This window comes from Silurus aristotelis, assembly GCF_946808225.1.
Source record: "Silurus aristotelis genome assembly, chromosome: 25".
In the NCBI taxonomy this organism is placed as follows: domain Eukaryota; kingdom Metazoa; phylum Chordata; class Actinopteri; order Siluriformes; family Siluridae; genus Silurus; species Silurus aristotelis.
The window spans coordinates 3674767-3688267 of record NC_139598.1 but is presented as its reverse complement, the minus strand read 5'-3'; the positions used below and the strand labels follow the sequence as shown (position 1 = coordinate 3688267).

The 13501-nt window shown below is 39.9% G+C and overlaps 1 protein-coding gene across 1 annotated transcript in view; it reads left to right on the top strand.

The window, feature by feature from the left end:
- Positions 1–10694, top strand: part of slco5a1 (solute carrier organic anion transporter family member 5A1) — a 40244-nt gene extending 29550 nt beyond the window's left edge. Inside the window, exons 6-10 of the mRNA XM_083530162.1 lie at positions 680–878; positions 4845–5004; positions 7296–7537; positions 7945–8009; positions 10080–10694. Coding sequence (XP_083386288.1) covers positions 680–878; positions 4845–5004; positions 7296–7537; positions 7945–8009; positions 10080–10513 — 1100 coding nt within the window. The 3' untranslated portion in view covers positions 10514–10694. The remainder of the gene's footprint in view (positions 1–679; positions 879–4844; positions 5005–7295; positions 7538–7944; positions 8010–10079) is intronic.
- Positions 10695–13501: the final 2807 nt, after the last annotated feature.

The following is a 13501-nucleotide window of genomic DNA, read 5'->3' as shown; positions in this document are numbered from 1 at the left end:
CGTGATCTGAGCTCTTGCGTCAGCTGCACTGACAACCATGTGGAGTTTCACATAACACTCTGGCCTGAAGAGTTTCTTTGTTTAAAATCTTTCCACCCTCTCCCTCTCTGTCTCGCTCTCTGTCTCATCACCCAGAGTTGCATTTGACACACTTGTGTTTAATTTTAGCCAGAAGGGAGTGGAAAGGGTCTAAGTTGTCTCCTCAGTGCACATATTTACAGTGAGTGTGTGTGTGTGTGTGTGTGCGTGTTTTTGTCGCCTGCCGAAGCCCGACTGAGTGTGCAATCCCAACAGAAGCAAGTGTGTTCTTCAGATCAGCAGACTGATGATGTAACTCATCTGTTTTTGAGTTCGCCTGTGCGTGTGAGAAAGCGGGAGATGGAAACGATAATCCAGTGTGGCACAGCTGTTGCGCCGCTCTCCCTCTGCCACGCGTCGTACGTTTTGCAGATGATGAGCTCTGGCGTAGGGCAGGCCGGGAGGCAGACGTGCAGATCTGCACAGTGACCTCACAGTGTCAGCAGTCAGCTTTGACTTTCATAATAAATTCCTTTTAATGTTTCACTTGGAACCGTTGAATGAACATTTCCCTCAGACATGCTGCTAAATTGTAAAGAAAAGTCTTTTTTTTTTTTTTTTTTTTTTTTAATATAAATATTAAATCTGTGTTCTGTTTCAGGAGTGATTATAGTACCTAGTGCTGGTGTGGGCATCGTTCTGGGTGGCTACATCATCAAGAAACTGAAGCTCGGAGCTCGTGAGTCGGCCAAGCTGGCGATGATCTGCAGCGGAGTGTCGCTGCTGTGCTTTTCCACGCTCTTCATCGTGGGTTGTGAGAGCATCAATCTGGGGGGCATCAACATCCCGTATACCACCGGGTAAGACGAATGACTGAGAAAACATCAGTAGTGATGGTGACAAAACTGTGCTCATGTGCATGTATAATAAAAAAAGATTCAAACTAGCGTATTCACACGCTTTCTGAACTGCACTAAGCTTGGTCTTTTTGGATGGAAAAAAGAATAAAGAAAAGAAAAACAAAGAAAGAAACCTGCACATGATGCTGTGCCATATAATATTGCTGGTGTAAGTGTAGCATATGTTGTATTAATTAAATAATCACATGAAAAGATTAGATTTATTTACGATTAATATACGCTATTGATGATTGTAGTCAGAGCAAAGCAGTCTGGTTCATGTAAGCTTTTTTTGTAAGATAGAAGGAGCACATGAAGGGCTAAGTGAAGGAGATCTGCAGTCTCTGCACTCATGGCATCTTATGCTCATTTTGTAATGCCCATGCTTGCATACACTTTTCGGTAATTTTGTTTGTATAGGGCAATAAACCGTGGACCCCTTCCACAAGGCAGCTTCATCAAAACAAATCGATGAAAAACATACATTTTATATCCATTAATATATCCCTAAAAGTTAATCACAAAATAAGAGACTATTTATTTGTCATAAATTGCACTTAAACTTAGCAAACAGAGATTGTTGCTCACATCACATAGTAGCTACCAACAGAAACAGAGGCAAATAAAATTTCCCATGATGCCCCTGATTGCTTAATACAGAACAATACAATTCCCTCTACTGCATGTGTTAAAAAACATAAGAATGGGTCACATGACTGCATCACGTAACAAAAAAAGACGTTATTGTTTTGGAATATCTCTGTTGTCTCAGTACATTTTGCAGTGGAAAAAACTTATTTTAATTTATCCTTTTTTTTTTTTTTTTTTTTTTTACTGGACAGTGCAGACGGAAGACGTTTATTGAAAACAAATACGATTTTACTTATTTTTTTCAAATTGATCTGTCTTCACGTGTATAATAATAGTATTCACGATACAATTTCTTAATGGCCGTCTTACGTGACAGTCAAGGACACCTTGCATACCGTTAAAACTCAAAACAATTAACAACCGTTTCAAATAACTGAACACTATACAACCAATAAGACGTATGTATACAGCATCAGTGATATGCAGATTTAAAAACATGCATTTTCAGATCAGATTTTAAAGTAGAAAAAAAATTACTGTCACGAAGATCACGAGAAAGTACATTCCACGATTAAGGAGCAGTGTAGCTAAAAGCTCGAGATCCCATAGATTCCAAACGTATACAAGGAAGAACGAAGGAGAATGTGGACAATGATCTTAGAGAGAGAAATAGTATATGTAGGTCCAATAAATAAGAAGGAGCCTGGTTATGTATTGCCTTGTACACAAAAAATTAGGATTTTAAGTTTAATACACTGTTTAACAGGAAGCCAGGGCAGCATTGAAACAATTCCTAATTAGAGGTCAACCGATAGCTAGGTTGGATCGTACTTGCCGATAATAAATAACCAAATTATAGTTTTTTTTAAAAGGATACTGGATTAAAAAATATATAAAAAATCCATGTAAAATAGTACTGAACTTTATCACAAAATAACAAAAGTAAATGTGAATATAATAATGAATAAATATATAATGAATGAATTATATATGATATAAATAATATAGCTATTTCTGTAAAGCACGCAGTCCACGTGTAAAAACAAACAGCACGTGGTGTCAGTGATTTGCCTCTAGAGGTCACTATTATTACGACAGCGGACCGGAAGCCGGAAAAACTATCGGTATGGATTTTTGCTAATAGCCGATAGTTTCTCTATTCTTTATAATCATAATAATTTATTTTACTGTTTATTTATCGTGTTCTATGGAGACGATTGTAGATTGTCGTACATTCGAAAAAGCCTTGTGTGAAAGTAATACGTTAAACAGGATGACATCAAGCTCAAGGAAAATGTCAAGAGTTACAGAAAGCCCTGTCAGCATTGTGTTGGGCTTCAATGCTTGAGACAGGCTTATTTTCACTAAGGGACACGTTATTGTCCTTTTTTATGTCCTCCAATTCACCGGCTTCTTTCACATCTTCTCAGCGAAATGACAGGCCGGGATTAAATCTTCTTTTTATTTCACCTATAAACCTCCTAAAACGTTATAAAGCCTGGATATTCGAGTCAGCGGCAATGCACCAAGGACATGCAGAATGCTCTGAGGTTACTGAGCGCACGCTGCTGAAACGGTCGCAGTTTTAAACGTACAGGATGCAGGTGCGTGGCATCTCGTTCTTCGTTTGGCTTTTCTTTCTTTTTTTCAGTTCAGAAAGCCAAATGAGAGTATGCTACTTTGCATTTTCTTCTTTTTTTTTTTTTTTTTATCACAGGTTAAATCAGTTTTACAGAGTACAGATGGGTTCATGTAGGACGAGAGGACTGTGTGTACCGGAGCGTTCTGTACATGCAATCAGCAGCTTAACATTTTCTTGCAAAAAGAATTCAATAGCGTCCACTGTTCCAAAAAAGGAACAGACTATCAAATCGGAAATTCTACACAAAGCTGAGAGAGGCGCCAGTCTGACTTGTAGCTGTGTTTGTGTGTGTGTGTGTGTGTGTGTGTGTGTGTGTGTGTGTGTGTGTGTGTGTGTGTGTGTGTGTGTTTGCGGAAGACATAACATGAAACTGTGAGGCCCTACCATGAGAAAAAAACTGAGTGAGGGAAGCAGCTGTGGAATGTCAACAGTGAACCGGCACTTTACAGATGACACTTAACAACCAGAGCGTCCCACACTATAAAACAATGTCCACCTCGTGACCTAAAGGTCAAAGGGTAAACATTAAAGGCTGTTCTGTAACTCTGAGTCATTGTGCTTTGCCTAGAACACGCGTTCACGGCGATCTGTCGTTCATTTGCTTGTGTACTTATGTAATGAAGCATCTGGTGGCATCAGTGTGCTGTGTAATCTGAGGTGGATAATTACAGCAGTCTCGTCAGGGCACGATCCAAAATAGCTTCGCGCTTAGTCTGATATTATGGCTCTTTGCATTAGCATGCGAAGTTCTGAAGTCGTATGTGCTTTTTAAGCATCCCATTCCACATCTGCTGTTTTAAGAACTTCCGCGCTTCTGGGAAGATCCAGATTCAAGTTCCACTAGATTTTTAGTGTGTGCTTGTGGAGATCGGTGCTTATTCAGACACCAGGGTGTTAGTAAAGTCAAATACTAATGTACGATGACTTGGCCTTACAGAAATATTGTATATTGGATGCTACACATGACCAGTATAAAAAGTGCACACAGAATCCTGTCTTTTGGCACACTGACTTATAAAGGTGGGTGCTTCCTGTGACTGTGCGTGCAACTTTGTGTTGCTATCTGTTGGCGTGTTACAAAACTAGTCTCAAAACTTTTCGATGCCACCTCATATGTGACAACTAATACTCTTTTTTTTTTTTTTTTTTTTCTTCGTCCTAATGCATGTAAACACAGGAATTTACTTGTTACTTGGATGTTCCACTAAATGAAAGGTAAATATAAATAAATAAATGGTATGACAGGAAACTGGTACTGTAGCTCAGTGGTTCCAGATGCAATATCGTCAATCTGCCACTCATAAACCCTTGGGCAAGACCCGTAACACTCTGTGCTCCAGGGGTGCTTTATCATGGCGCTCTGACCCCAGCTTCCTAACAGCACTGGTGACCAGTAAAACACCTATTTATCTTGTGGTTTTGTTTAATATTTATAACAAATTGGCTTAAGTGGAATCAGTTTTGTTGGAAAACTGCATGGTTGAACTTCTTTCTTTACATTAATGACAACAGTGTGGAGCATTTCTTTTATTTCTTTCTGCCACCCTTCACTTCATGTTGTGCTGGGTTTAATCTCGGGATCTGCTCTTGATGTAACGCAAAGTCAGCTGGAGGGGCAGGTAGCTCTGTTTGAAATTGCCTGCCATCCCTACTGACTCTTAGTCTCTCTGTCTTTCTCTTTATTCACTCTCTAGGCCGACTCTGACGCTGACCCACAGAAACCTGACGGGCAGCTGCAATGTAAACTGTGGATGTAAGATGAACGAGTATGCGCCTGTCTGCGGCTCTGACGGCATCACCTACTTTAACCCCTGCCTGGCAGGCTGCACCGCATTTGGCAATGACAGCACGGGGGTGAGGGCATTACGATACTCAAAAATGTTGTATGTTTCTATTTTATATAAGCCAAGGTACGGTTGTTAGAGTGTTGACAGCAGGTAATGTGAGGGTGAGTGTAAATGCTAAACTATACAGTGGAGATAAAAATTAGCAAACAATTTTTTAATACTTGATTTTTTTCAGAAATAATGTAATCTTTATTAATCAAAAGTCAAAGGAATTTGTGTTGTGGCTAGACTATGCTAGTAGAACAGTGTTTTTACAAACTAGCCAAGGCACTTTAACAAAAAACTTTTATTTTGTGGAGAACAGTGATCCAGATTAGCAAACAGAAAAGATTGTAGCACTAAGATTGATTACAAATAAAAGTTGTAGCAGTCAAAAGTTAGTAGGGAATCTACAGGCGCTTGGTTTGAATGACTTATATGGGCACATGACATCACTAGTCTTTCACACTTCTCTGGTGTGATCTTGCGCCACTTTTCTTCAGACTCAACAGTTCGGTGACTGTAGTGTGTTTTCAGTTGGGTTTGACTCTGGGGTGGCCTTTTTCTTAATTCAACGTTTTCAGCTTTTCAGCTGAAAATTTTTATCTCCACTATATATTGGTCTCTACATTCTCATAGCTTAATGATATTTTCTTTGTTTTTTTTTACACTGAAGTCCCGTTTTTCTGAGGCAAAATGTCTGTTGTGTCTTATGTAATTCCTCATGCTGCCACTTGAGACGCTATGGAAAGTTGCAAAAAGAAAAGTGAAGATAAGAAACACTAAGAGTTGTAGTGTAACATTAAAATGAGTTTTCGTTCTGAACTAATACGTTTGAGAAGATATACAATGTCTTGTTTTCTAATTACATACCTAACAATGTCAAACCTCCTAAAATAAAATAAATAAAGAGACAGTAATGACTGAGATAAGTATAAATTTAAGGTTTTACATTCCTGATCAGAAGGTCAGGGATTCAAGCCCCAGCACCACCAACCTGCCACTATTACTCCTATTAAGAAACAACCTTAACCTTTCTGCTCCAGGGGGCTGTATCATTGGTGACCCTCAGCTCTGACCCCAAGCAGCAAAGAATACATCGGCATACATATGAATGCAAATGCCATTGTTGCTGATTTCCTGGGGCAAGTGGGAGGCTGTTTTTCTTACTCGTAGAACAATTCCTTTGCCTGAGGCTGTATAGCATTGACCCTTGCAGTCTTTTGAGGGAAATCTTAGACATACCTTGCACTCAGAAAGCAGCTTTTAAGATTTAGGCTGTAAAAGGAGCTTTTTATCATTTCGATTGAGACCTGCAAGGCAATGAACTGAATGCCAGTTTAAGTTTATCAGGTCTGTGAGGCTTAACAAATGTACTACATAAAAAAAAAACAAAAAAACACGAATGCTGTTATTTAAACTAGATCAATTTCTAACTCTTGTCCTTGTAAAGCCAGTCGCATTACTGATCATTCGTGTAGCGGTTTTAACATCAGACGAAGCAGCGTTACAAAAAGAAATAGATTGAGAAAATAAATGAGCGAGAGATTGAGGTGACAGTGGCATGTATAATCTCCCTGAGCAAGAAACCTTGAGAGGAAGCAGACTCTAATGAAAAACCATTCCTTTTCAATCATTCTGTGTTTCATCATGAAGTCTTTATCAACAGCTCACTGATAGAGACATGAGAGCAAAACGGTTTGGCAATCTTCAGTCCAAAGCCATCTCATGTGGCACCATTTTATGTGGTAGCAGTAATCGCGAGTGTCTTGATGTCAATGATTTCATAATTGATGAGATAATTGTATATAATCTTTTAATTAATGTCAGGGGCCCAAGCACTAAAGGAATGTCATTGCCTGGTGGAAGATTTGCAAGATCAGCATTCTATTAATTATTTATTCATAGAATAATAATAATCAATAGTGATGCAGTTGCATGGATTGAACACCAGATATCCCATTCTGCTAGGATAATAAATATAGACTACACCTATTTGTTTTTGAGATTCCTGTTGTTACAAGGAATCTATATTTTTCTAGCATTTTATATTAGCGGTCGACCAATTCATTGATTTCGCTGATTAAACGGCACCGATAGTTGATTGGTGAATCGGCTATTTGTTAAAATACAGTACTGTATACAGTACAAGGGCGGCCTCTAGAGGCGAATCTCTGACCCTACGTTATGTTTGTTTTAAAATTAAAAAATTTCTCTCTCTCTCTCTCTCTCTCTCTCTCTCTCTCTCTCTCTCTCTCTCTCTCTCTCTCTCTCTCTCTCTCTCTCTCTCTCTCTCCCCCTCCCCCTCCCCCTCCCCAGACCAGAAACTACACAGACTGTGCATGTGTGCAGAGCAGGCAAGTCATCACTCCTCCAGCCGGTGGCCAAGGCAGTCAGCTCCAACTGGTCATCGTGAAGACCTACTTGAATGAGAATGGTTTTGCCGTGTCTGGGAAGTGCGACCGCACCTGCAACACACTCATCCCCTTCCTCATCTTCCTCTTTATTGTCACACTCATCACTGCTTGTGCGCAGCCCTCGGCCATCATCGTCACTCTCAGGTACGGTGGAAACGTCCGATGCTTTTCACCTCCTGCTAATCTCTATGGGTCCATATGTAAAACCTGTGTAACACACACATTCTACATAGAATCATGCATCATTTTCAATCATGTTCTAAATTAAATATCAGAATTTTCTTTGAGAATGCTACATTTTAATGCTACACTATTTTGGTAAAGATAAACGTTTAGATATAGATATCAGTACTGATCAACGTTAAACTTTTTCCGACTCCTGGATTCTAAAAATGTGACTCTGCTCAGTAGGTCATCTCCATTATCAGTGTTCTTCTGCATCAGCATGATGAGAAGAGAAAATAGCAGAGAAGATTTGAATCCAACACTCAGTAATACGGATAGGTTTCCGTGCGGTAACGTAATTCCTCCATATCTCATTGTGTTTGTAGGTCAGTAGAAGAGCAGGAGAGGCCGTTCGCTTTAGGAATGCAGTTTGTGTTGCTGAGAACACTCGGTAAGTACCAGATGCTCATCACAGCTTCTGTTTTTCTGTTAATGCAAAAATCGCTGGCAGGTCTGATCCGTGATCTCGTTTCCATTCTGGTCGGCAGAAGGAAACGCAAATGTCTTGTGCGTTTCAAACAGCTGCAGTTACTGAAATATGTTGAAGACCTGAAACAAGATGGAGGTTTAAAAATAATGCTGAAATCAGGCAAGAATTTCAGTTCGGTTTCCACTTTGCATATTGTCCTCACTTCCCTCTACATTTTACAAATTTAAAAGAGAAAATCTTTTCGGTGTTTAAGGTTAAATTTTGAATCATATATGCTTTATAAAAAAAAAGGACACCTGATTTTTCCAGCCATACATTGTGGTTCTTCCACAGAACCACGTCCGTTTATCGAGGTTTTTCATTTGATGTTAACTAAATCTAAAATAAATAAACATGATCTTTGCTGTACCTTTGAGAAGACTCGAGGCTGATCGAGACTGAGGCTGAGATGAGGTGTGGAGGAGGAGGGTTAATTTTTCGAAGTAGAGTCTCCTTCCATTATGATTTTGGGAAAACTTTCACCCGAATTGCTGCTTTCACTTTTTTTTTTTTATTCACTAGTCTCTCCTTTTTTCTAAACTTTAATCAGAAACGTCTCGCTCGATGCTCGTATATCGGATTTTTTTGCTCGTACTACAAAGCACTCGTAAACTGCGTTACTTGCAATCTGAGGTTTTAGTGTGTGTGTGTGTGTGTGTGTGTGTGTGTGTGTGTGTGTGTGTGATTGCATTCAGGTCTATGATCAGCAAAGGCACTATATAGAAGAACAGGCTTTTACTTGTCCCGTATACACTACAGCACAGTGAAATAATTTTCTTTGCATATCCCAGCTTGTTAGAAAACTGGGGTCAGAGCGAAGCGTCATAATACAGCAACCCAAGAGCCGAAAGGGGGTTAAGAGCCTTTCTCAAGGGCCCAACAAAGACTTGAACCCACGATTAGCAATTCCACTTAGTAACCCAGAGCCACAGGTGGTATGTATAAGAAACTGTTTGTTAGTTTGCTTCTAAAAATGTGCTGCCAGGACATAAAGCTGTCAGCACTAATCAGCAAATTTTGCACATTACACACAATCCACTGAGTATAAATGAGCATTTCAATCAAATGTTAATTTATATAGCACCTTTTCTAATGAGCTGTTATAAAGTGTTGTACAATAAAAAGGACTAATTAAAACAAATATAGAATTCACAACCAAGTATCAGTCAAGGAACACAAAAGAAAATAATTTGGGTGGAATCAGTCATTTATTTCAAATATCTGTGTCTAATTGATTTCCAACTTCCTTGACTTTTCAGATGTTTGTGCACAAATGATTTAATGGTTTCTCTTTAGCAGCAGTGTTTTTTGGTATATTCATTATTCGTAAAAGCTCCAAGCTTGTGGTTCGAGAGGGCTATAGAAACATACTTGCACATAATCAGCAAATTGATTGATTAATTCTGGTGGGTGAGGGAAATTTTTTTTTAAAAAATTGTAGATTTAAGTTTTTATTAGTTTCATTATTTTGTTTTAGGAGTTTGATAAAAAAAAAAACCTAGGCTTGTTACTGTACAGCCAGGGCAATGGCGACCTCTAGTGGTTGTACATACAGTTACAGAAAGATTTGGTGATATGCATTATGCCAGGCTCCACAAACATTATTGACTAAAACAGGATTTTAGTAATGGCAGTCCATCGTGGACCAGCAAGGCTTTCTCTGCTGGCCTAAACTCAGAATCACTGACTGACGTTTTAATATATTCATGTCCAAGAATATGTATTCAATTATTCCCCAAAGCCTATGATCTTAATTTCATTAACGTTTCTCAGCACAGCCGAGTGTATTTGTAGTTTCTGTCCAATCAGATGGTGTCATAATGATGGTATTAAGAGGTGGATTGGTGTAGGTAGGCCTAGGTGTTAAATGGACGGCCCACCACTGGATTTTAGAAATCCAATAATGGAAGTATACTGACCTGTGGAGATTCATGTCTTTACAAAGAACATTCTGGTTAATTGACTGTATTAATTTCTCTCCCTCGTGTGCAGCCTACATACCGACGCCCATCTACTTCGGCGCTGTGATTGACACCACGTGCATGCTGTGGCAGCAGGACTGCGGAGTGCACGGCTCGTGCTGGGAGTACGACGTCACCTCGTTTCGCTTCGTCTACTTTGGCCTGGCGGCGAGCCTCAAGTTCGTCGGCTTCGTCTTCATCTTCCTCACCTGGTACTCCATCAAGTGCAAGGAGGACCGGCTAGAACACCGGCGCCCGAGCCTGCCTTCTCTCGGCACAGTCAGCGAGCTCGTGTGTCAGGCGGGCACGCGAAAGTGCCACGCACGCACTCGCTCGTGCCCGGCGTTCACGCTCGATCCGACGCCGCTTCATCACGGTCACAGCAGCCAAAGTTGCCCGGGAAACACGCTCAAAGCAATAACGCCCCCGGTGCGTCCAGTACAGGAGGTCCACGCCCACGTCTGAGGCCTAACTCCATCTTCTCCACGTGCCTTCCTCGATTTGGACGCAAAACCTTTGTTTATTTTTTTTTCCCCCCAAAGTTCAGCTCGTGCCCTGCTGAGTATCACAGCTGTTTTTAAGGTTCTCATCAGCGCATACCTTTAAAAATATATATAATAATAATAAAAAAATATTGAAGTACTTGATAACGTGTGCATTGTATAGACATCACATGGTGCTAAGTAGGTTTTTTTTTCGGGGTTTGGGTCGGGAGGGATTTGGGTCAAGCCTGTTCAGTATCATGTCTTAGATATTAAAATGACTATCAAAACTTCACCACAAGCACAACTGGGAATCTGTTCTATGCAAGCTCTGCTGTAACGCCCCTCCGTGTATCACTTTGTGTCTCGTATCTACGAATTCAGCCCCCATTCATTTCTCTCTCTCCTGCTGTCTTACTTTGACATTTACTTCCGGAGAAAAGAGCAGCTGTCTGGGTTGCTAGAGTTTTCTGGAACTTTCCAGCAATGTGGCCCTCTCAGGGTTCAGCACTGTTTCAAGTTCTGTACAATGTGGATCAGAGGAACTACATCATGGCAGAACTCATCATCCCTATTATAAGTAGAAGTCATTACATAATAACAATGACCGGCGAGATGCGCCGCTCGAGACCTCTGGTCCGCACGGATCCGTTTGTGTTTACAGCGGTTTAATATCTGATCTGGCGGCGCATGGTTCAATCCCAGCAGGCCTGGCTATTGCTCTCACGCTCCTCCTCCTCCGATCGCCGACGGAAATCCGTCTGCTTCAGCAATAGTGTTACTAAAACCATCGGCAGCACACGCCGAACTTTCCTCAGAAAGACGTCACGGCATCTAGCAACACGTTAACGAATATTCGCCATTCTCACGCAATATGCTAATCTGTATAACAAGCCAACAGGTATTACAAGAAATGCCTATGAAGAATTAGAAACCTCTATCCTCTGATGCTGCATCGTTTTTTTTTACCGTGTAGTTTAGGATTCAGCACAGCATGCTGGAAATGAAAACCTGTCCGAGTAGGAATCAAAATTTCATCCATGGAATTAAAAAAAAAACTACTTATACAAGTACATGTTTTACTATGCTAAGAATTGATGACATTGAATTTTGGCCAGTTATATTGCATTTTTATGAAACCATGGTTTAAATATAATCTTGAGAGACCATTTGTAAAATTGCATCACTAAGACCTGTCCTTGAATGTTCACCTGGTGTTCAGTCTTCAGATTATGGAATGGCAGTTATTTCTTATTATAGTCAAATATCAAAAAAAGCCAAAAGAAAGCTGTGGAAATAAGTGATTTAATCTAAACAAGTATTAACACTCAGTGTTTTCAGGTATAGTTCGTTTGTAACCCCATGCGCTATTTGTGGAAACGGACGCAATCGCTGTTTTGTTGGTTCGGGGTTTGAGATGCAGCACATTGGATTTAAAATGGAACAAAAAAAAATTTGTGCACTGGTTCAAGAATCATGTATGAAGATTGAAGGACAGTTACAGACTCCCGTCTCCTCAGATCCAGTGTGTGGGAAAGCAGAATAACAAATAAAAAAACTTTGAGTGAACTCATGGTCTGCACTGTGAAGTGTAAAGAGGATATACTGCTAGTGAATGGATTATTTTTTTTTATTTTATTTAAAAAATGTAGACAAATTAAAAAAAAAAAAAAAAAAAAAAAAAAACATAAGAAATGTTAAATTCTGTAAGTTATGTGACATTGTTATTATATATAACACATATTGTTTTTGCATTGTGTGTGTGTGTACACTAGACACTATATAGATAAAGCCCTTAAGAAAACCTGACCATAAGATAGTAGGTATGTGCTTTTTGAACATAGAGGTTTTACAAGGGTGTTTGTAAAGTCAGGTGCTGGTGTAGGTGATTGGCATGGTCATGCTGGGACAGGTTTGGGGTCTCCTAGTTCAACTGAAGGAAAAATTTCAAGCTAATGCATCCAAAGATATTTTAATTGTGTGGAAGAACCACATATGGCTGGAGAAGTCAGGTGTCCCAATATATTTGTTTGTATAGTGTTATATACAGTACAGGTGCATCTCAATAAAGTAGTTTATTTCAGTAATTCAACACAAAAACTGGAACTCGTATATTATATAGATTCATCACACACACTGCTATGTGTTTATTTCTTTTCATTTGGATGATTATGGCTTACAGCTAATGAAAACCCAAAATTCAGTATCTCAGAAATGTTTAATATAAAGACCAATAAAAAAGTAAGATTTTTAACACAAATGTTGGACTACTGAAAAGTATGATTATGTACAGATACTCTGTCAGCCCCTTGGCATGCGTTACTGCAGTGGCATGGAGGCGATCAATCTGTGAGGCTGCTGACATGTTATGCCCAGGTTGCTCTGATAGCGGCCTTCAGCTCATCTACGTTCTTGGGTCTGGTGTCTCATATCTTCCTCTTTACAATACCCTATAGATTCTCCATGAGGTTCAGGTCTGGTGAGTTTGCTGGCTAATCAATCAAGCACATGGATACCATTATCCCTAAACCAAGTATTAGTACTTTTGGCAGTGTGGGCAGGTGCCAAGTCCTGCTGAAAATTGAAATCAGCATCTCTATAAAGCTGGTCAGCAGAAGGTTGAAGAAGCAGTGTTTTAAAACCTCCAGGTAGACGGCTGTGCCGACCTTAGACCTGATAAAACACAGTGGACCAACACCAGCAGATGACACGACTCCCCAAACCACCACTGACTGTGCAAACTTTACACTGGATCTCATCGACTCCGATTCTGTGCTTCTCTTCTTCCAGACTCTGGGACCTTGATTTCCAAATAAAATGCAACATTTTCTTTCATCTGAAAAGACGACTTTGGCCCACTAAACAACAGTCCAGTCCTTTTTGGTTCAACGACCGTCTACTGGACAACTGTCAAGTCAACAGTCTTCCCTCATGATTGTGGAGTCTGAACCAGACTGAGACACCATTTAAA